Consider the following 27,769-nt stretch of genomic DNA (forward strand, 5'->3'; position numbering starts at 1 on the left):
AGCAGCAGGCGGAGCTAGAAGTCATGTGGGAGGGGGGATTGGAGAATGTGGTGATTGGCTAGGAATATCATGTGACCTTCTCGCTTGTGTGGAAGGGGAATTATCCTGCCCCTAAACAGTAGTTATGGCAGCGCGGCTTCTTGACGCGAGCGGCTGTCTCGCATTATAAATGAGAGATATATGAGCACATCAGCAATGTTTTCCATATTGCTGACCGGTATACGTAAAGTGCTGCCCCCTGCAGGATGTATACCGAGTAACTGATTCCCTCTGCTGATGTTGTACATCCCACATCCAGCAGGGGGCAGCACTGCAATAAGTGAAAATTATATCAGTCCAAGGAAATATTTATTTTTTCAAAAGGAGACTGCTGTGCGGGACAAAGACATATATTATATATATGTCATTCGGTGACTCTGGCCCTGCAATCAATAGCATGTCCCGTTTAAAAGCTGCATTCATTACACAGAATCTTCCTGACCGGCCCACAAAAGATCGACAGTAGGGCAGTTACCTGAGCCAGTGCCCAAAAACCGGGACTGTTGGGTGATATGAATCTGTCAGGTAGTTTTCGGGAAATCTCCCCACATTATGCTTTTCTCGCAGGAGACCCTCGCTGTGGTTGTCTCTTCGTAACCCCCTATTGTTAACGGGGATTGGAATGTTCCACTCTCCTGGAATTAACTCTTTAATGACTAAACCCACAACGATGTATTTTTTATTGTGATTTCCATTTCTACACAGCAGCTTCGTGTATACCGGACTCATCATTGCCATACCTAGAGGTGTGTGACGGCTGAGAGTAGTGAGATTTCCCAGAGCCCCGTTACCCAAGTCTGCCACATGATAACATTGCAACTAGAGAGTTACCTAGTGGTGACTGATCCTGTGTACAGCGGCACGCTGCGCTTTGAGTAACGTATTCAACATCCCTTGCTACGTGCACGCAGAACTCTTAACATCGCAAGATGAAACTTAATTATTCTCTTTACTGAGAGGGTGGTAGATAAGTGGAACAGCCTCTCGGCAGAAGTGGTAGAGGGTAATACAGTGAGGGCGTTTAACATGCATGGGATCGGCATACGGCTCCTGAATCTAAGACGAGACCAACGACTGATTAAGGTTTGAGTCTTTACAGCTGGAGAAACAGACTAGAAGGGGGCCGGATGGGGCCGATCTGCCGGCGGGTTCTAGGTTTCCATGTTACTTCTAGGTTACAAATCATTCACCCCAACTTGGGCTATTATACCGTATTCCCTATTACATCATCGCAGCCATGTTGGAAATCCTTCTGAACACTTTATTTATAGATGTGATGTCAGCGCAGGCGCAGCCCCCGTGACTGAGGGGGAAAGGCTGCAAAATCATAGCAATGGATGAGGGGCCTATATCTGTATATAATAAAGACTGAAAACACCTGCCTTCCAGCAAAAGGCCTGCTGGGATTACTGAGAGTTTCAGTCCACATCCTCTACTCCCCTGAATCACGTTTATCACCGTGTCTCTATCTGTGTGTCTCGGGCGGAACCTTTTAGTGCCAGCAAAGCGGGGGACATAATTAGGCGCCGGACGGACGGTCCGTTCGTTCTTCTGTCCCCCGAGCGGAGGAAAGGTGAGCGTGTCCGGCTTCTCCGCAGTCATTCCCCCCGTTCAGTGGTCATTTCTGACTCTGGTCTCGGTTTGTGTTTCCCGTTAGATGCTGTCGCTCCGGGCCGAGGCGGTAATCAGACGGAGCTTCGCCCTTGGCAGGTAACAGGCTTGCGTGGGGAAGGTTATTCGTGTCACACCTGTCAACGGGAGCCTCCATTCATTTTATTCCGACGTATAAAAGCACTTTGTTAGGTCTGATCCCACGTATGGGCTGCTGTTATTTCAGGCAATGAATGGGTTAAAAGTAGGAATTTGTTCATTAACCCCTTGCTTTACAGTGAGAAATGAATGGTCTGGACCGGCTCTGTTAGAGATTATTATTGTGGTTTGTTTTTTTTATATTGCGCCATCGTATTCTGTAGCGCTGTACAGCGGGGAGACAGGACATAACAAGTAGTATATAACTATTTTATTTACAGGAACAACCGGTGAGAAGAGCCCAGTTTAAAGAGCTTACAATCTAGTCCTTAGGATGAGTTTATTTAACCATATTGAGTAAATTTGAATAAATATATATTTTTGTTGTAATCAAAAATGTATGTAATATATATTATTTTTATTGCAGGATTACAAGAGGCTGGCAGCTCCAGAGCAGCAGTTCTCGTACGTGTCTTAAAGCAATTCTTCATATGAACCTATAATCTGCTGGCAGGTCGGCCCCATTCGGCCCGTCTAGTCGCTCGTTTCTCCCGCTGTAAAGACTCAAACCTTATTCAGCCTCGTCTTAGATTCAGGAGCCGTATGTCTATCCCATGCGTGTTTAATCCCCTCACTGTGTTAGCCTCTACCGCTTTAAAAGTATAGTAGTAGATAAATGGAATAGACTCCTAGCAGAAGCGGTAGTTAAAACTGAGGGGATTTAAATATGCATGGGATAGACATATGGCTTTAAAACAGCTCATAAAGTCTCATAAGGAGTCTTGGTAAAGCAATGAGCCTGCGCTAAGCCCAATGGCAATAAATCGAGCGTAGGCTTGGATCTGTATATATGTTTGTCACGCCATCTATCTGATACCTACATATATATATCTTTTTTATTTATTTATGTTCCCTAGTCTAGCACAGGATAAATAGCCGAAGATTTATTTTTTTCTTCTTCTTCTAGGCGTTCTGAATGAGATCAGCACTCGGCATTATCGTTCTCAGCCTACCCATGGCATTGGAAGATACCGACATTTACTGCCACCAGAGAAAGTAACGAGCTTTTACCGGGTTTCCCACGCTACATAGTAGCTGCTTAGTGTGACTGTAATTAGTAAACTTCATGTTAACATCCAATATTAATGCCATTATTATTATGAAAAACTGCATTTATCAATCTTAAATCTTGCTCAATCTGACAGTTCTTTTGGTGTGAAAGATCAGAGCCCCTTAAATCTCATCCAGTATTGAGTAATATTTTCTATGGTTTTATTTTGCTTCCTGCAAGGACCCCAAAAAGAAAGAAAAGCTCCCGACAAAGGACGTCAAACCCACATCGGGGTATGAATATGGGCTTGTAAACATCCAGGTGTCTGGATACGACATGACCAGCGTTGAGCATTACTCCCAGTACATCCACAATCTCTGCAACCGCCTTTCCGTTAAAGTAGAAGAATGGTGTGTAACGGTTTTATTTTTGTGTTCATGAATGTGCTTTATTATTATTTTTAGGAATGCAAAAAAAACAGAATGTTGCAGAGTCTTGTAATACCTTTTTTATTGGACTAACAGTATTTAAAATAATAGACGAGCTTTCGGGGGTCCTCCCTTTATCAAAAGCATTTCTGACCAAGCAAGTGAAAAACACAGTTTAAAACTGACCAGTACATGTTCTGATACAGGGGTTAAACAGGGGTTAAAACAACACGGTAGAGAATTTGCAGACAAAAAACTAAGAGGGTCGTAAATAGTAAATAGTGGCATATACTGCACAGATAAGGCTAGAGGGGGAGCAGGGGTGAGCATGTAGGAGAGAGAGAAGAAACCCCCCCCCCAAAAAAAAACCCCCTCAGGTTATAGGAAGTTTTGATGCTAAGAAGCTCAAATCCACATTAAGTCCTCTGTTTTTACAATCATAAAAATGGATCATTTTGGCTTCAAATGTCTTTCTTTCTTGGGTGTTTTTGAAATGACCTCTCAGTGTTTTGATTTTAAGGTCATGTATGGAGTGACCGGTTTGGGTGAAGTGGCGCCCAACTGGAGTGCAAAGGTTTTCTTCATCATGATGGTTGATGGAGGATCTGTGCAGATTCATCCTTTTATTGAGTTGCTGACAGGTTTCACCGATGTAACGGCCTATAGTACATTTGGTGCATTGAATCGAGTATTCAGCATTCTGTGAAGTGCATGAGTTTGATCCTGTAATATTGTGTGTCTTGTTGTTGATCCTGTAATATTGTGTGTCTTGTTGATTCTGTAATATTGTGTGTCTTGTTGTTGATCCTGTAATATTGTGTGTCTTGTTGTTGATCCTGTAATATTGTGTGTCTTGTTGTTGATTCTGTAATATTGTGTGTCTTGTTGTTGATCCTGTAATATTGTGTGTCTTGTTGTTGATCCTGTAATATTGTGTGTCTTGTTTTGCCTTCCTCTGGATCAACACAGTAGGGACACAATATGTATATAGGTTGAACTTGATGGACTTTGGTCTTTTTTCAACCTTATGAACTATGTTACTATGTTGTTGATCCTGTAATATTGTGTGTCTTGTTGTTGATACTGTAATGTTGTGTGTTGTTGTTGATCCTGTAATGTTGTGTGTCTTGTTGATACTGTAATGTTGTGTGTTGTTGTTGTTGATCCTGTCTTGTTGTTGTGGGTGGCTGTGTTGCTGGTACAGATGTGTTGGCAGAGTTTGCATCTGGCTTTGTTGCATGGTTTGCTTCCATTATCTGTGTGTGTTGTTGTTGATCCTGTAATAGTGTGTCTTGTTGTTGTGTGTGTGTGGTTTCAGTATGTAGTTTGCTACTCACCAGCTTTTGTTTGAGATTCGCTGGTTGTCTGAAGGCCAAGATCACATCCTCCGCTAGCATTGGCTGCAGATCCTTGATTTTTCGGATCTCTCCTAGGGCAGGGTTGTTCGTGGCTACTAGAGGTATGCGTGAGGATGTTTGTTTGTCTGTGTATTGCAACAGGTGTTCACGTGGTGTTTGTAGAGCAGAGTTAATTTTCTTATTGATGATCCTAGGTTTGTATCCCTTTTGTTTGAGTGTCTCAGACAGGGTTTTTAGATGCATGTCTCTGTCATCAGTGTTGGAGCAGATGCGGTGGTACCTGGTGGCTTGGCTATGGATGATGCCTTGCTTTGTGTGGGATGGATGGAAGCTGGATTTGTGCAGGTAGTTGGATCGGTCTGTGGGTTTTCTGTATAGGGATGTATGTAGTGTGTCCTTGTTTATTGTGACAGTTGTATCCAAGAAGTTTACACTTTCTGTGGAGAAGTCCATTTTGAGTTTAATAGATGGGTGAAATCTATTAAATGCGTCATGGAACTCTCTGAGGTTTTCTTTTCCGTCCGTCCAGACAATGAAAATATCATCAATGTAGCGATAATATTTGTAGGGTTTGTGAAGTTGTGTTTCCAAGAATCGTTGTTCCAGGTCAGCCATAAATAGCTTGGCATATTGTGGTGCCATTCTCGTCCCCATGGCAGTGCCCATGGTTTGCAGATATATATTGTTGTTGAAACTGAAGTAGTTGTGTCTGAGGATGAATTCTATGAGTTTAGTAATGGTTTGAGGACTGTATTTCTGGTTATGAGTATGAGAGGAACAGAGAGCAGGCCTCGATTCCATCTACGTGTGGGATGTTGGTGTATAGAGATTCCACATCCATGCTTACAAGTATGGAATTGGCAGGCAAGTTTGCAATTTGACTGAGTTTGTTAAGGAAGTCAGTGGTGTCTTGTATGAAGCTCCTAGTGTTTTAAAATATTTTCCACTAAGCCTGAAATTGGTTCGGTTAGTGCGTCCATACCTGTTATTATAGGTCTGCCTGGGTTCCCTGGTTTGTGGATTTTCGGAAGCATGTAGAATGTCAGCGAATCTCAAACAAAAGCTGGTGAGTAGCAAACTACATACTGAAACCACACACAGATAATGGGAGCAAACTTTGCCAACACATCTGTACCAGCAACACAGCCACCCACAACAAGACACACAATATTACAGGATCAACAACAAGACACACAATATTACAGGATCAACAACAAGACACACAATATTACAGGATCAACAACAAGACACACAATATTACAGGATCAACAACAAGACACACAATATTACAGGATCAACAACAAGACACACAATATTACAGGATCAACAACAAGACACACAATATTACAGGATCAACAACATAGTAACATAGTTCATAAGGTTGAAAAAAGACCAAAGTCCATCAAGTTCAACCTATATACATATTGTGTCCCTACTGTGTTGAACCAGAGGAAGGCAAAACAAGACACACAATATTACAGGATCAACAACAAGACACACAATATTACAGAATCAACAAGACACACAATATTACAGGATCAACAACAAGACACACAATATTACAGAATCAACAACAAGACACACAATATTACAGGATCAACAACAAGACACACAATATTACAGAATCAACAAGACACACAATATTACAGGATCAACAACAAGACACACAATATTACAGGATCAAACTCATGCACTTCACAGAATGCTGAATACTCGATTCAATGCACCAAATGTACTATAGGCCGTTACATCGGCCAAACCTGCCAGCAACTCAATAAAAGGATGAATCTGCACAGATCCTCCATCAACCATCATGATGAAGAAAACCTTTGCACTCCAGTTGGGCGCCACTTCACCCAAACCGGTCACTCCATATATGACCTTAAAATCAAAACACTGAGAGGTCATTTCAAAAACACCCAAGAAAGAAAGACATTTGAAGCCAAAATGATCCATTTTTATGATTGTAAAAACAGAGGACTTAATGTGGATTTGAGCTTCTTAGCACACTATCAAAACTTCCTATAACCTGTGCCTTTTCTCTTCTCGCTCTCCTACACGCTCACCCCTGCCCCTCCCCCTAGCCTTATCTGTGCAGTATATGCCACTATTTACTATTTACCACCCTCTTAGTTTTTTGTCTGCAAATTCTCTACCGTGTTGATTTAACCCCTGTTTAACCCCTGTATCAGAACATGTACTGGTCAGCTTTAAACTGTGTTTTTCACTTGCTTGGTCAGAAATGCTTTTGATAAAGGGAGGACCCCCGAAAGCTCGTCTATTATTTTTTATTGGACTAACAGTATTACAAGATTCTGCAACATTGTTTTTTTTGCATTCTTATACACTGGACTAATACGGCTCCCCCAAACTACTGTTCTTATTTTTATAAACGGGAGTCATCTTGTGGGTGTTCTGCTTGTAGAGACAACAGGAAGATACTTGACAAATCAAACGCTTTAGATCAATACAGAGTTCCTCTTAGAGATCTCTTTATAAATTGTATTCCGTGAGCAGCCATTGAGATTGGCAGAAAGGAGCTTTCCTCTTAAATGTAGTGAAGGCTGCTCTACTGTCGGTTAAATTGCAGAACAGATGCCATCTGCGTATAGAACCGCCCTGACTGTTAACACATTTAAGCTGAGAACATTACTTTATCGCTGATCACTCTTGGTATTGCAGCTATGCCAACCCAACAAGGACCAAGGAAGTTATGCTGTTACAGGAACATACGAACAAAATGCTTCTGGATTCCGTGCTCACCACTCACGAGAGAGTCATTCAGGTGAGAGAAACGCCAGCGATGTGGGTGGCGTGCAAATAAACATAATCTAGGCTTCTGGTTCTTTTAATGATTGTGTCGTAAAGCATAGACTCGGTTACTGGAAATAAATGTCCGTGTACAGTGAAAATACGGCAATTACCGTAATGTGAGGCCTAATGTGCTGCACTCCCATTGAATTACACGTTATTTCGCTTTTATGAAGCTGTGTCTATGCCATTTTCACCCAAAAGCCTTCAAAACTTTGCTGTGTTTTCCGTCCCCGTATACACCAAAAAAATATTGGGGAAAATATATATATATTTTTTTTTTTTATTGTTTTAGGTGCGTGGAGTAAGTTCCATAATGGTTCCCATTCTTATTGAGGTTCTGATGATGAACCAACCTGAAGGGGTCCAGCTTCTGTTGAAGGAGGTCAGTAAGCCCCCATAATATACCCATATGAGGGTTTTATGTGACGCCGCTTTTGATGTACTAGTGGACACAACGTGGGTTACATATCAAGAGCAGTTATTTTGCATGTCAGTCATGTTGCCATGGCGATGAACAGAATTCTACTGCATATTGCCCTGCTCAAGCAATATTACTTCCCCATGTTGCGCCAGAATTGCTCCGTACATGTAACCCGAATGTGCTTGTGTGTAGAAGAGTAGACGGTCCCGTCCGCCCAGTCCATATTAATCAATGTGGGTGTTGCAGGCTCCAGAACGTGCGTGCGCGACGGGGGCCCGCTCTAAACCGAATGGCTAAATAATAAATATATACTGTATTCCGAATGTTTCCCCAGCGGAATGCAGGGTTTTTATTGTCGTTGATAAACCAGCGAACCCATCTGCTGCCAGTTCTGTGTAGCGTGTATAGCTGTAGCACTCGGGTGCTACACAATCGTGCATATCCTATCCCAGAGCTGCTCTCATACCTCCTCCTTTTCATTACAGGGCTGTGTTTTGGCTACAATGTGTTACTGGGGCTTCCATTCTAATACCAGTTTATGGTCTTTCTCCACAGCACACCGAGGCAGATTACCAAGCCAGATTTAAGGCCCGTCCAGACCTAGAGAACCTGATGGCTTCAATGAGCTGAGACCCCATAGGCTCATCCCTGGAGAAGTCCGTATCATCACTGACACGTTTCAATACCTTTCAACCAGCAGCCTGGCCTTAGTTTGCAGGCACGCGGCTAGCTGCTCGTCATGCCTCCAAGGGCAATACTCCGGATATATTATACAGCAGTGGTAGCCAATCCGTAATGTTTAAGGAATGTATAACGCCTGTAAGGCTAAGCCAGCAAAGAAATGCAGCGTACCTGTCATTTAGCCTCTTGCAAGTTGTGATTCTTTATTCTCCAACAAATTATTAAATTACCACTTTTATACACGAGGCAAACATGGCTTTAATGAAAGAGACGTCTACTATTTAAATAAAATATTTTCTACATGGTTTGAGTCGTTTGTGAATCGTCGCAGCCTTGTGAGTCATCAGTTGCCTTTAATGGCGTCAATGGATGGATTTACTAAATTGAATTTAGATAACTAGCATTGGTGCTTTGGTTTGAGACTATCTGGGGAGGTAGCTGTTGGTTATTGGGTATACCTGTGGTCAAGCATGTAAGGCCATCTATGATAATGTCATAATTTGACAAATCTATCCAATGCATGCTTTTCCTGCCTGAGAGGCTGCTATAGATTTGTTTGAAGATTTGCCACAGCAGCATATAAATTATACTCTATCCCCTCTGTTCATAGTATACGGCGCCTTTACATGACAATCTTTTTTTACCCCTTCATTCCCCTATAGACGTACCGGGAAGTCCAAAAATCGCCCACAAAGAAACCACTATGGACGTCCCGGTACATCCAGCGTCAGGGACACATCCCTTCCGCTGCACGGGAGACCAGGCTGTCGTTTGACAGCCTGGACTCCCCCCTGGCAGCAGAAGCCGGCATCGCCGGCTTTCTGCTGCCCGATCTCCTGTAACAGCTTCCGGCATGAAAGCCGGTAAGCTGTTACGGTTAAAAGTGCGCGGTTGCAAACACACGATCGGGCATTCCCTTCCGGGTTACGTCACTGCTGACGTAACCCGGAAGGTCATCGGAGGACAGGATATCCCCTGCGGGCACATCTGTGAGGACCTGCATAGAGATCAGTGTGATCGGTGCAGGGGGATCGCGGGGAGGGGAGTGAGAAACCATCTCTCTCACTCCCCCTCCCGTCCTGTAACAGAAAAGCTGAAAAAAAAAAAAATTTATTAAAAAAATATTAAATAAATCATTAAAATATAAATAATACAAAAAAAAAATTATAATGTGAGCTGTGATGTCATTGTGACATCACTGGCATGTTCAGGAGGTCCCTAGGAGGACCTCTAACCATTTCTGTGTAAAAATAATATAAAAAATAAAAAAAATGTAAAAACATTAAAATTAAAAAAAATAAAAAAATTAAAAAACCTTACTTCCCATTGCCCTAGCATAACATCTACCCAGTATAACCCTCCTGCCCCCGTTCACAACCCCCAAACCCGTTAAGCCATAGGCATAAAAATTATACAAAATTGTACACCTTATAGTAAGCTCCCTGGTGCTGGGAAAGTCTGGAAAATCTATATAAATTAGGTATTTCTGAAATCAGGACACCTGAATTAATAAACTTGGAGGGGATTTTCCATCACTTTACCTAATTTTGTGAGGATTCAGAGGGAAAATGTAAAAGAAAATTATTTTTCTAATCTTTGCTAGTTTTTACTAAATTTCTCATTCTAAATTTTCAGCTAATCATCCAACTTTGGTATCAAACTAAAGCTCTATCTCTCCTTGAAAAAAAACAATATATAGTTTACATGGGTACACTATTCACAGGAAAAGAGAATAACCGCTGAACCGACATACCGCAAAAATGGCAAAATTGCTCTGGGCTTTGAGATACCAAAACCCCCTGGGATTGAAGAGGTTAATGGCTTAGAAACATGAAAACAGCAGGTTATTTGGTGATAAAACAAATTTTAATTTACCACATTGAGGGCTGGGAGGGCCATGCAGAGTGTGAGCGTGTGTGTGTGTTTGTTATGCAGTTTCTTAATCTCCACGCACTCTGCCTACATATCAAGTTAAATTAACGGGGAAAAGAAAGCATAAGCCTCAAACCGGACAGTCATGGAAACATAACATTTTGCTGGCAGGTCAGACCCATCGATTCTGCCCGTGTTTTCCTGCTCAATCCTTATCCTTCTGGTGGGAGGCTGCTCCACTTATCTACCACCCACTCAGTACGGTAAAACCCCTAGTTTTAGATTATTATTAGCTGGATCGTTGCTCCTAAAAGGAGATATATGTATATATCTTGTCAAGTAGATTCCTATAGTTTTCACACTAAAACGAAATACACTTTTTTGTTTTTATTCTTAGAGAGAACTTTTGTTCTATTGCATACCACTTTGTGTAGAAAACCCCTTCCCTCTAGGACGAGTTAAATACGAAAGTTAGCAGTATTAAGACAGCAGCCTTGGATGGTATAGAAAGCGTCTTCCTCTCTGCATTAATCTGTTGCTTTAAGAATGTTTTTTTGGAATCAAAGCTCCATTAAACTGCTTCAGTGTCCCCTTGGGAACAAAGTATAAGTCCGTGTTGAGCTAGTACAGGGATCTTCCTTCTAAGTGGTGCTACGAAGCCGTTATCTGCTGCTGGGTCCTCCTGCTCTTCAGTTCCTCTGCTCTTTGTTTTTGATAGTCCTGCATACAGTCCTTGAATTTCTGGACCTGCGGTTGGCACTTTCTCCAGTCCTGGTGCTCAGCCATGCATTCCTGCACAGCGTAGTGAAAGGTGGCGCATCCGGTGCGTAGAATCATCTGATCCAGAGGGTCCTCGTCGTCGTCCTCCGGCTTCCCGCTGCGGTTATGAGGCTGCGGAGCTGGGGCCGACATTTCCTCGTATCTGAAATAAATAAATAAAACAAGCAAGGGGTAAGATGTGAAGGTGCAGGTAATCCACTTAAAAGACCCACACCAGCTCAATATGATTAATGATTTATCGGCATCATATTGTACCGTGATGTATACATAACAATTTGAACCTACAGAAGAATAAAAAAAGCAGAGGAGGGCCCTGCTCAAAGGAGCTTACAATCTAGAAAGAGGTAAGGGTCTGTTACAGGGGAAAGTCTGGATGCGTGAGGTGGGCCAGCCACACAACTATCTCAGGAAAAACATTACAATAAGGTGGGCTACACACAGCACCGACGGGGCAAAGACAGAACTAAGCGGCTACAGAACAGCTCATCATATAGGAACGTCAAACTAATTCTGCAAGGTGTCATTTTTTTTTTTTTATGTAACGGAAAGAGCCAACCCTGAGCGGTTCTTAACCCTTAACCTTTTCAATGGCCAATCATGTAAACTCTGTGCAGGTATTCACCATTCGCAGCACTAAACGGTTCCAGTAACGGAACATCAGCAACAGAATCCCCAACAGAGAGGTACAAATATTGTCGGCTAAGTCTTAGGGTATCAGGTCTCCAAAAAGTTCCTCTATGGGTCCTGCATTACTGTGAACCTCTCCTCTCCCCCGATGCCCCTTTTTTTCTAGGAGGTCAGAATGTTTGCTGGGTACGAGGGTATCGCAGGGTTCTACGGTCCCGATAATACGTATAGAAATCCTACTGAATTACATAAAATTCACTCCATGGGGTGCAAAAGTCTCCAACCAAACCCCAAAACCAAGGTATCTCCTGTCCAAAAGTCATATGAAAACCTGCTGAGCTCCCTGATCCTGCAGCACCCAGGGGCCACAAACAGCATCTGAAGGGCCAGACACTGCTTACCCCAACCAGACACACTAACCTTTAATTAAACGGACACTCATACACTTTAATGAATAGGACAGCTGAGTGCATGGGGGGGGTTCTAGAGACGCCCCCCATATACATTCCCCCTCTCTCCACCTATTTATTTACACAGAATAAAGTCCTGCTTTATCTCTCACCTGAATTTTAAGCGCACTTTATTTTTCCTCGCAACTTTCTGGCTTCTTTTTCCTCGAACGCCACTCTTTCCTCCTTCAACAACTCCCTGCGGCGCAAGGACAGAAGCTGAGAGGCAGGTAACACGCACTTCCGGGTGAGAGCAGTATCTGCGGCAACGAGAACCGGCACATCCGGGTAAGAAGGTCTTGAGTACTTGCTGAGCAAGTGACGTCTGCTTCCGGGTGAGCTGTGCCTGCAGTAACATGGCTGCCAGAATTTACATCCAGAGCGATTGGGCTCAGAGCCTCAGGTGAGAGGAAATACCTGCCTTATCTAAACTAAACTGTCTGCAGGAGCCGCGGGAGTGACTGAGATGAATCATAACAATAATAAATTATAATAATAACAATAATATGGGTACAGTGATCTTTGTGCACAGAGAAATTATAAATGTGTATATATATATATACACCGACAATTCCCACTGATGCCCTTTTTTCCTCCCCTGATGGCCTGGTGTTGAGCAAATGGACAAGTTCCTGGTGGTCTTCACGAGCCCTACACATACCCCGAAAGTGTCACCTCTTTGGTCCTCAAACCCCTGATGCCCCGCTCTCTCCCCGTGATGCCCCGCTCTCTCCCCGTGATGCCCCGCTCTCTCCCCCTGATGCCCCGTGATGCCCCGCTCTCTCCCCCTGATGCCCCGCTCTCCTCCCCTGATGCCCCTCTCTCCTCCCCTGATGCCCCTCTTTTCTAGGAGGTCAGAATGTTTGCTGGGTATGAGGGGATCGCAGGGTTCTACAGCCCTAAAAGCCCCGATAATGCGTATAGAAACAGCAGGGAACGGCTTTATAAATTAAACGGGGTAAATAATAATAATACTTCATATTTTTGTCATCGTCGCGCCTCTCTAAATGCTTTCTCTAAAGGCCAAACAGTTAAAGGAGGATTCCCACCAGTAAAAATCAGCTTTCAATTTTTTGGGATCGTTTTCTGGTTTGAAATGGCTCTAATTTAAAATCCTATTAGACGAACGCTCTTATTGTACTGCCCTATGGTTAAACAAAAGTAATGGCTCGGTCTTAATCACCTGGCCGGACAGGTGACTAATGAAAGTCTATGGAGAAACGGACTTCATTAGCATCGCCGTAAAGCATCAGCTCAGTGTGGTGTTTGAGCCGGGAAAGTCACCCCAAATATCACATGACTGACAGCGATGCCTTTAATTAATAACTTTTCACTCTGTTTTATTCTCAGGAAGGTTGGTGGAGAAGCCTGGCTGTCCTGCAAGATCGCAGGTAAGAGAAATGTCTGTATGGGGGGCCGAGACATCCTCCTATCACCAGCAGGGACGGGGGTCCGGCCACTGCCAAAACATATTAAACAGACCATACAAATAAAACAAATTATATGATAACTATGAATATACGGAGCGTAAAAGTCACAGTGACCTTTTTTTTTTTTTCTTCACTTGTGTGTAAAATATATATTTTTAAATAATACGGTTCATTATTTTAATATAATAAATATATATTTTTTAATTAAAGAAAATAATACAATAGTTATACTTTGGTTAACCGCGTTCTGTGGATAGCCCCTCCTATGTCCCAGCATACACCTGGCTTCTCTTCCTGATTGGCCGCTTAATCTGAAATTTAATTAATGGAAATATTAGCAAAGTTAGCATAAGTGTTCCCAACATACTCAAACCTTAATCCGTCGTTGGTCTTATCTTCAGGAGCCGTATGTCTATCCCATGCATGTTTAAATTCCCTCGCTGTATTAGCCTCTACCATGTCTGCTGGGAGGCTGTCCCACTTATCTACCACCCTTTCGGTAAAGTAAAACTGTCTTACATTATTGTAACCTCACATTGTTAAGTCTGCAGGCACTTCCTTCTTCTGATTGAGAAATATTTCATGGGATTCTTCTGTTCTTCAGGGAAACCTACAGTATACGGGGGCCTGAAATGCCAGGCAGTCGGTCCGGACGGAATTCCGGAAATCACTTCTTCTGATGAGTTTGTGGTGCGTGAAATCTCCAAGGTACGGTCTGCCTCCTAGGGGATACTCCTTGTCTGTTCCACAATTGAACCGCCTGACAGTAGAGCGGCCTTCGCTACGTTTAAGAGGAAAGCTCCGATCCCCTAAAGCTTTTCCCCTTTTAATACCCGCCAGCATCTCGCTCGCCTTAGGAACGGCTGCCGGAGGTTGTGCACAGCCATCTATTGTCAATATCCCCATCCCTTTCTATAGAGGATTCTCCTGACACGCAACCATTTATGGGTTTCTTACCCAAGTGCGTCACTTATCATTTATCTATGTTATGACCCGTCTGCCAATTAACTGAGAAATGCGGAGAAAGGACATCTCGCTGGGACTTTATTCCCCTTACAACATGTTGTGTCCTCCTCCTTCGATATTTCCGGTGCTTCCTTCCAAGTCGTCGATAAATAAATGTTAAATAATAATAATACCCAGAGGCCGCGGTAACGAGGCTCGAAGTGAGAACTTGTAGGACAGCCGCTACTGTAACCAACCAGCTTCCATATTTATTTATTACGAAGGGCCCACCTTGGCTGGGGTTGTCTTCAACGTGGGGCAAAAGGGGCAGCTACCCTGGGACCAGACTTCCCTTAGGGGCACATGACAGGCTTAAACAGCCACCGTAGCCCGTAGGTGGGGTTCTGTGCATCCTCCGACAGGGACCCCCAGCTGTTGCAGAGCGATACACCGACCTCCGCTAAGACACAGCGGGGCTAAGTGGCCCTTTAAAGATGCTCTTGGAGCTGGTCCTGCCAGTCTACGAGGTAGGGGCCAATAAGGTTCAATTCTGGACCCTGCCATTAAGGGAAGTAGGAATGGGAGCCCCCCCGACACGACCCCCAATGCCTGCGCGAACATTGTCGCCTAGTCATACACGGTACCAGCCAGGCCGCTGGGGCACATGTGCCTTTACCGACCCTCGCGGCGTCAGAATGTTTAAACAGCCGTGAGCTCTATTGATTAGCGCGGCAGAATGACCCCCGCTCCGCTTTGGGTCTCTTTTAACCTTTTAAATGAACGTCGTACGGCATGAAACGGGAATCACGAAGCGGCGGGTCTGTTGTCTCTTGCAGAAAAGTATAGCTATCTCCTGTCCCGCAGAAAACGTATCCAGTACATTTCTCTCTCCGTACACCGGTTTCTCAAGGATCCACGCAAAAAGTGTAAGGTATTTTTATTCATTTACTTATTTAAAAAAAAAAAAAGTATTTCCCAAGTTAACTATTTCTGCTCCCATTATTTGATGCACATACTTGTGCTGCTTACCCATCGTACAGTGCTGTGGAATACAAAGGTGCTATATATATATATATATATATAAATAAATAAATAATAATATCGTTAAATAACCATATATTTTTTTTGTTCACTGTGTTAAGCCAGACCACAATATCACAAAATGCATTCAGATGTTTGTTGCATGAGCCTCGTGATTTCCTCTCAACTGCAATGAATTGTCTTTTATGCTGGTATATATTAGTGTGTGTATATATATATATATATATATATATATATTAGTATGTATATATTATGTGTGTGAGTGTGTGTGTGTATATATATATATATATATATATATATATATATATATATATTAGTATGTATATATTATGTGTGTGTGTGTGTATATATATATATATATATATATATATATATTAGTATGTATAATGTATGTATGTATGTATATAGGGGGTGTGTGTATATATATGTATGTGTGTATATATATATATATATATATATATATTTGGCTGCACTGTCCATCCTAATTCCGGCCGCGTATTCTCTGGATTTACTGTTAATTGGTTATTCCCTTCTTGTAGATAACTTGTATGGATATCTCCAGCGGAGGAGGCCTCGGAGTCTCCACCAGCACAGACGAGTCAATGAAGATCTGGCAGACCAACAACGGGGAAGTGAGAGTAAGTGAATTTCATGGAATTTTGTATCCAGCTGTAGTAGTCTTAAATTTCAGCCATAGAAGCATAAGAATCTGCAGGCAGATCGGCCCCATTCGGCCCCATCTAGTGTGCTGGTTTTTTTTTTCTGGTTTAAAGACCCAAACCTGAGTTAAATTAAAGGGCCTATTATCAAGACAATACGGTAATTGTACATTAACTGCATTAAGTAAAGATTTGCGGTGGTTAGCTTCTTTATATACACTTTGCTGCCTGTTTAACCCCACGTCTTCCACTTTGACGCAGAGAGTTCTGGAAGGCCATGTCTATGATGTCAATTGCTGCATGTTTTTCCCATCCGGAATGGTGGTGCTCAGCGGGGGGATGGACGCGCAGGTGAAGATATGGTCCGTGGAAGATGCCAGCTGCCCCGTTACACTCAAAGGTCACCGAGCAGGTAGATATAATGTAAGAAAGTACAACTTTACTGGGAGGGTGGTAGATAAGTGGAATAGCCTCCCAGCAGAAGTGGTAGAGGCTAATACAATGAGGAGATCTAATGGGGTAGGCATATTGCTCCTGATCGCCATGATCTGGCATTCCCTTTCATGGAGGTCGTCACCGCTGACATCGCCCAGAAGGTCATCGGAGGACGGGATATCCCCGCAGACTTTCTGAGGCTAAGACTTCTGATGGAATACTTCTCTCCGCAGGGATCCTGGACCTGGCCGTGGTGGATCGCGGGAGGAACGTCATATCGTGTTCTCGCGATGGGACCGCCAGATTGTGGGACTGCGGGAAGTCGTCCTGCCTCGCCGTGGTTGCCGAGTGCGGCGCTCCGATTAACGGCATAGCTTTAGGCGCGCCGGACAATACCGTGAATCTAGGGACCCCGGAAGAACCCCCAAGTAAGTCCGTACTTTGCTTTTCTCTTTCTTTTCCAACTCTTCTGACACTGCGGCACCTGAAGCCACTACATTCATCTTTCAGTTGTAAACACCAGCGGCTTGCCCGTATTCAAGCTGTATGGGAATGTATAGATCGAGAAGAAACGAGGGTTCAAAAACAATGAGTTAATCCAATTGCACGTAAGAGGTTTCCAGAACTTCTCGACTGCAAGCTTATGGGCCAAGATAGAAGAGGCTAAATAAAGAAGGTTTCCATTGTGCTTCAGTTTTCATGGATAGGGTCCTTTTAGTGGCCCCCAACGTAATATTGTTCAATTCATCTTTTAAAAAAAAAGGAAATTCTAATCCAATTACAGTTAAAATCACCCAAAATCGTAACTAAAGTCCAGGGACCAGCTGTGGTTTCCCCCCCCTCCCAGTAATTTTTCAGATGTTGTAAACGCTATAATCTTAAATTGCACGTGAAGCAGTTATTTCGTAAGGAAATGCCTTGAGCGTCTAATGGGTTTTAACAATAATGTCGCCGTGAAAGCCGACCCCTCGCATTAACCAAAAAATAAATAAAAATACAAAGTAATAAAAAGTACATCGGCCAGAAACGAGTCCGCACGGCAAAAACGCTAATGAAGCTAATAGACTAAAACGTAATAAGTAAAATAAGACACTTAAGGTGTTCATATGTTCCGGGTTCCGTATATTATATATATATATATATATATATATATATATATATATATATATATATATATATATACTGTAGTTTGGGGTAGCCGTATTAGTCCAGTGTATAAGAATGCAAAAAACCAGAGTGTTGCAGAATCTTGTAATACCTTTTTTATTGGACTAACAGTATTTAAAATAATAGACGAGCTTTCGGGAGTCCTCCCTTTATCAAGTCAAAAGCATTTCTGACCAAGCAAGTGAAAAACACAGTTTAAAACTGACCAGTACATGTTCTGATACAGGGTTAAAACAGGGGTTAAAACAACATGGTAGAGAATTTGCAGACAAAAAACTAAGAGGGTCGTAAATAGTGGCATATACTGCACAGATAAGGCTAGAGGGGGAGCAGGGGTGAGCATGTAGGAGAGAGAGAAGAAGAGAGAAAAAAAAAAAAAAAAAAAAAAAAAAAAAAAAAAAGCACAGGTTATAGGAAGTTTTGATAGTGTGTTAAGAAGCTCAAATCCACATTAAGTCCTCTGTTTTTACAATCATAAAAATGTATCATTTTGGCTTCAAATGTCTTTCTTTCTTGGGTGTTTTTGAAATGACCTCTCAGTGTTTTGATTTTAAGGTCATGTATGGAGTGACCTGTTTGGGTGAAGTGGCGCCCAACTGGAGTGCAAAGGTTTTCTTCATCATGATGGTTGATGGAGTATCTGTGCAGATTCATCCTTTTATTGAGTTGCTGGCAGGTTTCACCGATGTAACACCCTATAGTACATTTGGTGCATTGAATCATGTATACAACATTTTGTGAAGTGCATGAGTACGATCCTTTAATATTGTATGTCTTGTTGTTGTGGGTGGCTGTGTTGCTGGTACAGATGTGTTGGCAAAGTTTGCATCTGGCTTTGTTGCATGGTTTGCTTCCATTATCTGTGTGTGTAGTTTCAGTATGTAGTTTGCTACTCACCAGCTTTTGTTTGAGATTAGCTGGTTGTCTGAAGGCCAAGATGGGGGGTTCAGGGAAAATTTCTTTTAACACCACATCCTCTGCTAGCATTGGCTGCAGATCCTTGATGATTTTTCGGATTTCTTCTAGGGCAGGATTGTATGTGGCTACTAGAGGTATGCGTGAGGATGTTTGTTTGTCTGTGTATTGCAACAGGTGTTCACGTGGTGTTTGTAGAGCAGAGTTAATTTTCTTATTGATGATCCTAGGTTTGTATCCCTTTTGTTTGAGTGTCTCAGACAGTGTTTTTAGATGCATGTCTCTGTCATCAGTGTTGGAGCAGATGCGGTGGTACCTGGTGGCTTGGCTATGGATGATGCCTTGCTTTGTGTGGGATGGATGGAAGCTGGATTTGTGCAGGTAGTTGGATCGGTCTGTGGGTTTTCTGTATAGGGATGTATGTAGTGTGTCCTTGTTTATTGTGACAGTTGTATCCAAGAAGTTTACACTTTCTGTGGAGAAGTCCATTTTGAGTTTGATAGATGGGTGAAATCTATTAAATGCGTTATGGAACTCTCTGAGGTTTTCTTTTCCGTCCGTCCAGACAATGAAAATATCATCAATGTAGCGATAATATTTGTAGGGTTTGTGAAGTTGTGTTTCCAAGAATCGTTGTTCCAGGTCAGCCATAAATAGATTGGCATATTGTGGTGCCATTCTCGTCCCCATGGCAGTGCCCATGGTTTGCAGATATATATTGTTGTTGAAACTGAAGTAGTTGTGTGTGAGGATGAATTCTATGAGTTTAGTAATGGTTTGAGGACTGTATTTCTGGTTATGAGTATGTTCTGAGAGGAACAGAGAGCAGGCCTCAATTCCATCTACGTGTGGGATGTTGGTGTATAGAGATTCCACATCCATGGTTACAAGTATAGAATTGGCAGGCAAGTTTGTAATTTGACTGAGTTTGTTAAGGAAGTCAGTGGTGTCTTGTATGAAGCTCCTAGTGTTTTTAACAAAGGGTTTTAAAATATTTTCCACTAAGCCTGAAATTGGTTCGGTTAGTGTGTCCATACCTGTTATTATAGGTCTGCCTGGGTTCCCTGGTTTGTGGATTTTCGGAAGCATGTAGAATGTCCCTATGTTGGGATTGGTGGGTATGAACGTTTCCAATCCTTTTTGCTGTTCCTCTGGGACAGATCTGATCAACTTCCTCAGTTTGGCAGTGTATTCCTTGGTGGGGTCTTTGATCAGTTTCTTATAGTATGTGCTGTCTGATAATTGTCTGTTTCCCTCTTCTATATAATCTTGGGTGTTCATAATAACGACTGCTCCTCCCTTGTCCGCTGGTTTGATTGTGATGGTTTGATTATTCCTTAAATCCTTGATTGCATCTCTTTCTATTGGTGAAAGATTAGCTCTGATTTTATTATGGTGCTGCTTTGTGACTAAGGATGCAGTTCTTAGCCGGAAACTTTCAATGTAACTGTCCAATTTGCTGTTGCGTCCTGGTGCTGGAGTGAATTGAGAGTTCTTTTTCTTGATATTGTAATCCGGCGTTGTGGTTGTTTTCTCTTTATTGTGAAAGAACTCTTTTAATCGTAGTCTCCTAAAAAATTCTTCCAGGTCTGAGTACAGTTCAATGTCATCTAATTTTGTACTTGGACAAAATGATAATCCTTTGGAGAGGACAGATATCTCAGGTGTGGACAGTTCGTAATCTGAAATATTTATAATTCCTGAGCTGTTTGTGTTGTAGTCCGGGTTAGTAATGAGACCATCGGCTGTTTCAGGTGCTCTGGGTGCTTTAGTGGTGATCCTGGTCTCTCCCTCCGTATGGCGTTTGCTGACATTTTGGGAAAGCCTGTTAAGTTTGTTGTTTTTCTTCATGAAAAGCTCTCTCTTTTGTTTGGCGTTGAAATATTGCATTTCTTTTTCCACTTTTACAGTCGTGTGTATGTTCATTCCCCGTAGTTTCTGAAGCAGGGATTGTTTTTCATTTTGAATGCTTGTTTTTTTCTTATATAGTAGGTGGATAAGGTGATTCCTAAGTTTCTCACTGGTGCGTTTGCAGAGGTTTTCAGCATATTGTGAGTTATGCGTTGTAGCGACTGGATTTTTGATCCTCAGTCCATTGGGGATGAGCCTTCTTTTCTTACAGTGAGATAAGAAGTATATGTCACTGTTGAGCTTTGTTTCCTTTGTGGTGATTTTGAAGAATTGCTTTGTTAAACGGCTATATGCGGTATCTTCCATAGTACTGTAGTTTGGGGTAGCCGTATTAGTCCAGTGTATAAGAATGCAAAAAACCAGAGTGTTGCAGAATCTTGTAATACCTTTTTTATTGGACTAACAGTATTTAAAATAATAGACGAGCTTTCGGGAGTCCTCCCTTTATCAAGTCAAAAGCATTTCTGACCAAGCAAGTGAAAAACACAGTTTAAAACTGACCAGTACATGTTCTGATACAGGGTTAAAACAGGGGTTAAAACAACATGGTAGAGAATTTGCAGACAAAAAACTAAGAGGGTCGTAAATAGTGGCATATACTGCACAGATAAGGCTAGAGGGGGAGCAGGGGTGAGCATGTAGGAGAGAGAGAAGAAGAGAGAAAAAAAAAAAAAAAAAAAAAAAAAAAAAAAGCACAGGTTATAGGAAGTTTTGATAGTGTGTTAAGAAGCTCAAATCCACATTAAGTCCTCTGTTTTTACAATCATAAAAATGTATCATTTTGGCTTCAAATGTCTTTCTTTCTTGGGTGTTTTTGAAATGACCTCTCAGTGTTTTGATTTTAAGGTCGTGTATGGAGTGACCGGTTTGGGTGAAGTGGCGTCCAACTGGAGTGCAAAGGTTTTCTTCATCATGATGGTTGATGGAGTATCTGTGCAGATTCATCCTTTTATTGAGTTGCTGGCAGGTTTCACCGATGTAACACCCTATAGTACATTTGGTGCATTGAATCATGTATACAACATTTTGTGAAGTGCATGAGTACGATCCTTTAATATTGTATGTCTTGTTGTTGTGGGTGGCTGTGTTGCTGGTACAGATGTGTTGGCAAAGTTTGCATCTGGCTTTGTTGCATGGTTTGCTTCCATTATCTGTGTGTGTAGTTTCAGTATGTAGTTTGCTACTCATGATTCAATGCACCAAATGTACTATAGGGTGTTACATCGGTGAAACCTGCCAGCAACTCAATAAAAGGATGAATCTGCACAGATACTCCATCAACCATCATGATGAAGAAAACCTTTGCACTCCAGTTGGACACCACTTCACCCAAACAGGTCACTCCATACATGACCTTAAAATCAAAACACTGAGAGGTCATTTCAAAAACACCCAAGAAAGAAAGACATTTGAAGCCAAAATGATACATTTTTATGATTGTAAAAACAGAGGACTTAATGTGGATTTGAGCTTCTTAACACACTATCAAAACTTCCTATAACCTGTGCTTTTTTTTTTTTTTTTTTTTTTTTTTTCTCTCTTCTTCTCTCTCTCCTACATGCTCACCCCTGCTCCCCCTCTAGCCTTATCTGTGCAGTATATGCCACTATTTACGACCCTCTTAGTTTTTTGTCTGCAAATTCTCTACCATGTTGTTTTAACCCCTGTTTTAACCCTGTATCAGAACATGTACTGGTCAGTTTTAAACTGTGTTTTTCACTTGCTTGGTCAGAAATGCTTTTGACTTGATAAAGGGAGGACTCCCGAAAGCTCGTCTATTATTTTAAATACTGTTAGTCCAATAAAAAAGGTATTACAAGATTCTGCAACACTCTGGTTTTTTGCATTCTTATACACTGGACTAATACGGCTACCCCAAACTACAGTACTATGGAAGATACCGCATATAGCCGTTTAACAAAGCAATTCTTCAAAATCACCACAAAGGAAACAAAGCTCAACAGTGACATATACTTCTTATCTCACTGTAAGAAAAGAAGGCTCATCCCCAATGGACTGAGGATCAAAAATCCAGTCGCTACAACGCATAACTCACAATATGCTGAAAACCTCTGCAAACGCACCAGTGAGAAACTTAGGAATCACCTTATCCACCTACTATATAAGAAAAAAACAAGCATTCAAAATGAAAAACAATCCCTGCTTCAGAAACTACGGGGAATGAACATACACACGACTGTAAAAGTGGAAAAAGAAATGCAATATTTCAACGCCAAACAAAAGAGAGAGCTTTTCATGAAGAAAAACAACAAACTTAACAGGCTTTCCCAAAATGTCAGCAAACGCCATACGGAGGGAGAGACCAGGATCACCACTAAAGCACCCAGAGCACCTGAAACAGCCGATGGTCTCATTACTAACCCGGACTACAACACAAACAGCTCAGGAATTATAAATATTTCAGATTACGAACTGTCCACACCTGAGATATCTGTCCTCTCCAAAGGATTATCATTTTGTCCAAGTACAAAATTAGATGACATTGAACTGTACTCAGACCTGGAAGAATTTTTTAGGAGACTACGATTAAAAGAGTTCTTTCACAATAAAGAGAAAACAACCACAACGCCGGATTACAATATCAAGAAAAAGAACTCTCAATTCACTCCAGCACCAGGACGCAACAGCAAATTGGACAGTTACATTGAAAGTTTCCGGCTAAGAACTGCATCCTTAGTCACAAAGCAGCACCATAATAAAATCAGAGCTAATCTTTCACCAATAGAAAGAGATGCAATCAAGGATTTAAGGAATAATCAAACCATCACAATCAAACCAGCGGACAAGGGAGGAGCAGTCGTTATTATGAACACCCAAGATTATATAGAAGAGGGAAACAGACAATTATCAGACAGCACATACTATAAGAAACTGATCAAAGACCCCACCAAGGAATACACTGCCAAACTGAGGAAGTTGATCAGATCTGTCCCAGAGGAACAGCAAAAAGGATTGGAAACGTTCATACCCACCAATCCCAACATAGGGACATTCTACATGCTTCCGAAAATCCACAAACCAGGGAACCCAGGCAGACCTATAATAACAGGTATGGACACACTAACCGAACCAATTTCAGGCTTAGTGGAAAATATTTTAAAACCCTTTGTTAAAAACACTAGGAGCTTCATACAAGACACCACTGACTTCCTTAACAAACTCAGTCAAATTACAAACTTGCCTGCCAATTCTATACTTGTAACCATGGATGTGGAATCTCTATACACCAACATCCCACACGTAGATGGAATTGAGGCCTGCTCTCTGTTCCTCTCAGAACATACTCATAACCAGAAATACAGTCCTCAAACCATTACTAAACTCATAGAATTCATCCTCACACACAACTACTTCAGTTTCAACAACAATATATATCTGCAAACCATGGGCACTGCCATGGGGACGAGAATGGCACCACAATATGCCAATCTATTTATGGCTGACCTGGAACAACGATTCTTGGAAACACAACTTCACAAACCCTACAAATATTATCGCTACATTGATGATATTTTCATTGTCTGGACGGACGGAAAAGAAAACCTCAGAGAGTTCCATAACGCATTTAATAGATTTCACCCATCTATCAAACTCAAAATGGACTTCTCCACAGAAAGTGTAAACTTCTTGGATACAACTGTCACAATAAACAAGGACACACTACATACATCCCTATACAGAAAACCCACAGACCGATCCAACTACCTGCACAAATCCAGCTTCCATCCATCCCACACAAAGCAAGGCATCATCCATAGCCAAGCCACCAGGTACCACCGCATCTGCTCCAACACTGATGACAGAGACATGCATCTAAAAACACTGTCTGAGACATCCAAACAAAAGGGATACAAACCTAGGATCATCAATAAGAAAATTAACTCTGCTCTACAAACACCACGTGAACACCTGTTACAATACACAGACAAACAAACATCCTCACGCATACCTCTAGTAGCCACATACAATCCTGCCCTAGAAGAAATCCGAAAAATCATCAAGGATCTGCAGCCAATGCTAGCAGAGGATGTGGTGTTAAAAGAAATTTTCCCTGAACCCCCCATCTTGGCCTTCAGACAACCAGCTAATCTCAAACAAAAGCTGGTGAGTAGCAAACTACATACTGAAACTACACACACAGATAATGGAAGCAAACCATGCAACAAAGCCAGATGCAAACTTTGCCAACACATCTGTACCAGCAACACAGCCACCCACAACAACAAGACATACAATATTAAAGGATCGTACTCATGCACTTCACAAAATGTTGTATACATGATTCAATGCACCAAATGTACTATAGGGTGTTACATCGGTGAAACCTGCCAGCAACTCAATAAAAGGATGAATCTGCACAGATACTCCATCAACCATCATGATGAAGAAAACCTTTGCACTCCAGTTGGACACCACTTCACCCAAACAGGTCACTCCATACATGACCTTAAAATCAAAACACTGAGAGGTCATTTCAAAAACACCCAAGAAAGAAAGACATTTGAAGCCAAAATGATACATTTTTATGATTGTAAAAACAGAGGACTTAATGTGGATTTGAGCTTCTTAACACACTATCAAAACTTCCTATAACCTGTGCTTTTTTTTTTTTTTTTTTTTTTTTTTTTTTTTTCTCTCTTCTTCTCTCTCTCCTACATGCTCACCCCTGCTCCCCCTCTAGCCTTATCTGTGCAGTATATGCCACTATTTACGACCCTCTTAGTTTTTTGTCTGCAAATTCTCTACCATGTTGTTTTAACCCCTGTTTTAACCCTGTATCAGAACATGTACTGGTCAGTTTTAAACTGTGTTTTTCACTTGCTTGGTCAGAAATGCTTTTGACTTGATAAAGGGAGGACTCCCGAAAGCTCGTCTATTATTTTAAATACTGTTAGTCCAATAAAAAAGGTATTACAAGATTCTGCAACACTCTGGTTTTTTGCATTCTTATATATATATATATATATATATATAAGTTGTTTGCTTTTTGGTGTCTTTCAGTGATATTCGTGTTCTATACAGGTGACCGGGAGATCGGGACGGAACAGAAGCTGCTGCTCCTCGCGAGAGAGGATAAGAAGCTACAGGGAGTCGCTCTGCACAGCCGGGCTCCGGTAAGTCTGACACGCTCCGCTGCGCCCCCCAAAACACGCTACACCTCGCCCCCCCCCCCAAACACGCTCCGGAAACCCTCCTCTGCTTGCGTAACGCTGGTGCTCCCTCCTGACGTGATGGTTTAAAGCTGCTGTTCCACTTCAACAAGTCATTAATTTAGCTCTCCAGGCAGATCCGGCATCGAAGTCTCTCCTTTAACGTTTAATAACATTATAAAAGTATAAACCTCTAAGACCCTGTTTTCAGTTTATATGGTGACCTCCCAGTACCTGATTTTTTGTCACATGACACGTGTTTTCTAGCTTTACATGGTTAAAGAAGTCTGGGAAGGGTTTGAGAGTTCAGCAGAACGTAATGCTTTATCTTGTTAGGTGGGACAGCATCTTTAACGCCAGACGTTATTATTTACATTCTACAGGGTCGTGTTCTGGTGACATCTTTTAAACGGACACTAAATGTCCTCGGCACGGACTCTGCTCCCGCTTTCAAAACACCCTCCGCTTGCGTTTCAGGTTTTTGTCTTTGAAGGCTCGGACGCTTTTAACTGCTGCACCTTCCTGTCCAGCGTCGGCGTCCTGGCCGGCTGTCACGATGGCAACATATACCAGCTCGATGTCCGCAATACAAAGTAAGAAAGCGGGAAAGGATGGGAAGGACAAAGCTTGGCTCGAAATGATTGCTTGATGCCGACTTCGCTGCTTGTTCTCAGGGCCCCAGTGCGGAGCGCGTGCAGATCCGGGGCCCCGGTGCTGTCGTTGCTCCCCTTCCAAGACGGATACGTCGCCAGTCAAGGTAACCCGCAGCCTCGTGACTCCCCCGGCGCTCCGGGGTATTGTCCGTTTGTGACCCTTTGGCGGTTCTTCTCCTTTCAGGGGACGGGACCTGCTTTATTCAGCGCGGTTCTGACATCGTTCTGGAACTCACTGAACCGGACTGCGACCCGGTATACAAGGTACTCCATACCCTCATACGCAGTCCGCGTGGACACATCTATGATAAACTCCTTTGGCCTCTATTGCAAAGGGAGATCGGGTTAGCCAGAAATAATATTTACCATCGCAGCAGTCATGTAATATGTCTTCTCATCTTGATATTTGCCCTCATTGTAGATTAATTGCACCGGGCGCTTTGGAATCTTCCGGATGAATTGCTTTGGAACATCCCTATAGTCTTCCATATCCCCAAAAGCGCTCAGTATTTCTCTAGAAGTCTAAATATCTCTTAAAACATCACACTAGAAGGAGAAATCTTTCCGAACACTAAATATGTCGTTTAATACGTCTAACTCTTAAAACTGCCCATCCCCCATTTTATTAGCGATGGAAGATGCCTCTGTCTCATGTAGCTCCTCCCCTGGGTTTATCGCTCCTAAAAGCATACCTAAGTATGCTTTCTGCACATGCTCTGTAGCACTCTGTGCTCTCAATTAAATAAAGTGGGAATAGCGGCAGCCAATCATATGTATGCTAGCCGAACATCAATGTTCAAGTAGCATAGATGGGATTGGCTGCTGCTGCTACCCCCATTCTATACTATGTACTACTTTAGTACACTTCCTGTTTCTTGTCCAGGCAGCCAGGGAGAGGAGTTAAATTCGACAGACGTTTCTACAGAATGCCTGCACCGATTTTAGACCCTTTAAACATCTTTTTGGTTTCTGATGTGTTTTTTCTCACAGGTGGCGGCCACAGATAAGCTGATTTACACTTGCTGTAGAGATGGAATTATCCGGAAGTATCAGCTGACAGACCTCTAATCAACGTTCAGACGTTTTGGGACATTCTGGATGCCTGTATTTAATGCATTATCTGCAGCCGAGCCAAAACCGGACCAAAAGGATACATGTTTCTTACAGAAAAAA

At 42.2% G+C, this 27,769-nt stretch overlaps 2 protein-coding genes across 2 annotated transcripts; both read left to right on the forward strand.

Moving 5' to 3' along the window:
• Positions 1-1,696: 1,696 nt before the first annotated feature.
• On the forward strand, positions 1,697-8,490 carry LOC149281183 (large ribosomal subunit protein mL48-like). Its single transcript, XM_089499538.1, has 6 exons — positions 1,697-1,745; positions 2,756-2,844; positions 3,080-3,249; positions 7,308-7,410; positions 7,732-7,821; positions 8,416-8,490. The coding sequence occupies exons 1-6, from the start codon at positions 1,697-1,699 to the stop codon at positions 8,488-8,490; spliced, it is 576 nt and encodes a 191-aa protein (XP_089355664.1).
• Positions 8,491-12,625: 4,135 nt separating this feature from the next.
• LOC149281184 (proteasomal ATPase-associated factor 1-like) lies at positions 12,626-27,664 on the forward strand. The gene is made up of 12 exons (XM_089499525.1): positions 12,626-12,672; positions 13,620-13,660; positions 14,304-14,407; positions 15,481-15,570; positions 16,225-16,323; positions 16,606-16,756; positions 17,013-17,207; positions 25,816-25,907; positions 26,421-26,536; positions 26,618-26,700; positions 26,781-26,860; positions 27,587-27,664. The coding sequence occupies exons 1-12, from the start codon at positions 12,626-12,628 to the stop codon at positions 27,662-27,664; spliced, it is 1,176 nt and encodes a 391-aa protein (XP_089355651.1).
• The last annotated feature ends 105 nt before the right edge of the window (positions 27,665-27,769 follow it).

Source organism: Sceloporus occidentalis, unplaced genomic scaffold (genome assembly GCF_023333645.1).
Source record: "Sceloporus occidentalis isolate IW3139 unplaced genomic scaffold, rSceOcc1.0.p SCAF_137, whole genome shotgun sequence".
Lineage (NCBI taxonomy): Eukaryota > Metazoa > Chordata > Lepidosauria > Squamata > Phrynosomatidae > Sceloporus > Sceloporus occidentalis.

Coding starts and splice junctions, on each gene's coding strand:
- LOC149281183 (XM_089499538.1), top strand. CDS start 1,697: ATGCTGTCGCTCCGGGCCGAGGCGGTAATCAGACGGAGCTTCGCCCTT. Junction 1,746..2,755: donor CAGACGGAGCTTCGCCCTTG/GCAGGTAACAGG, acceptor TTCTTCTTCTAG/GCGTTCTGAATGAGATCAGC. Junction 7,411..7,731: donor CTCACGAGAGAGTCATTCAG/GTGAGAGAAACG, acceptor TTATTGTTTTAG/GTGCGTGGAGTAAGTTCCAT.
- LOC149281184 (XM_089499525.1), top strand. CDS start 12,626: ATGGCTGCCAGAATTTACATCCAGAGCGATTGGGCTCAGAGCCTCAG. Junction 25,908..26,420: donor CTCTGCACAGCCGGGCTCCG/GTAAGTCTGACA, acceptor CTTGCGTTTCAG/GTTTTTGTCTTTGAAGGCTC. Junction 26,701..26,780: donor CGGATACGTCGCCAGTCAAG/GTAACCCGCAGC, acceptor TTCTCCTTTCAG/GGGACGGGACCTGCTTTATT.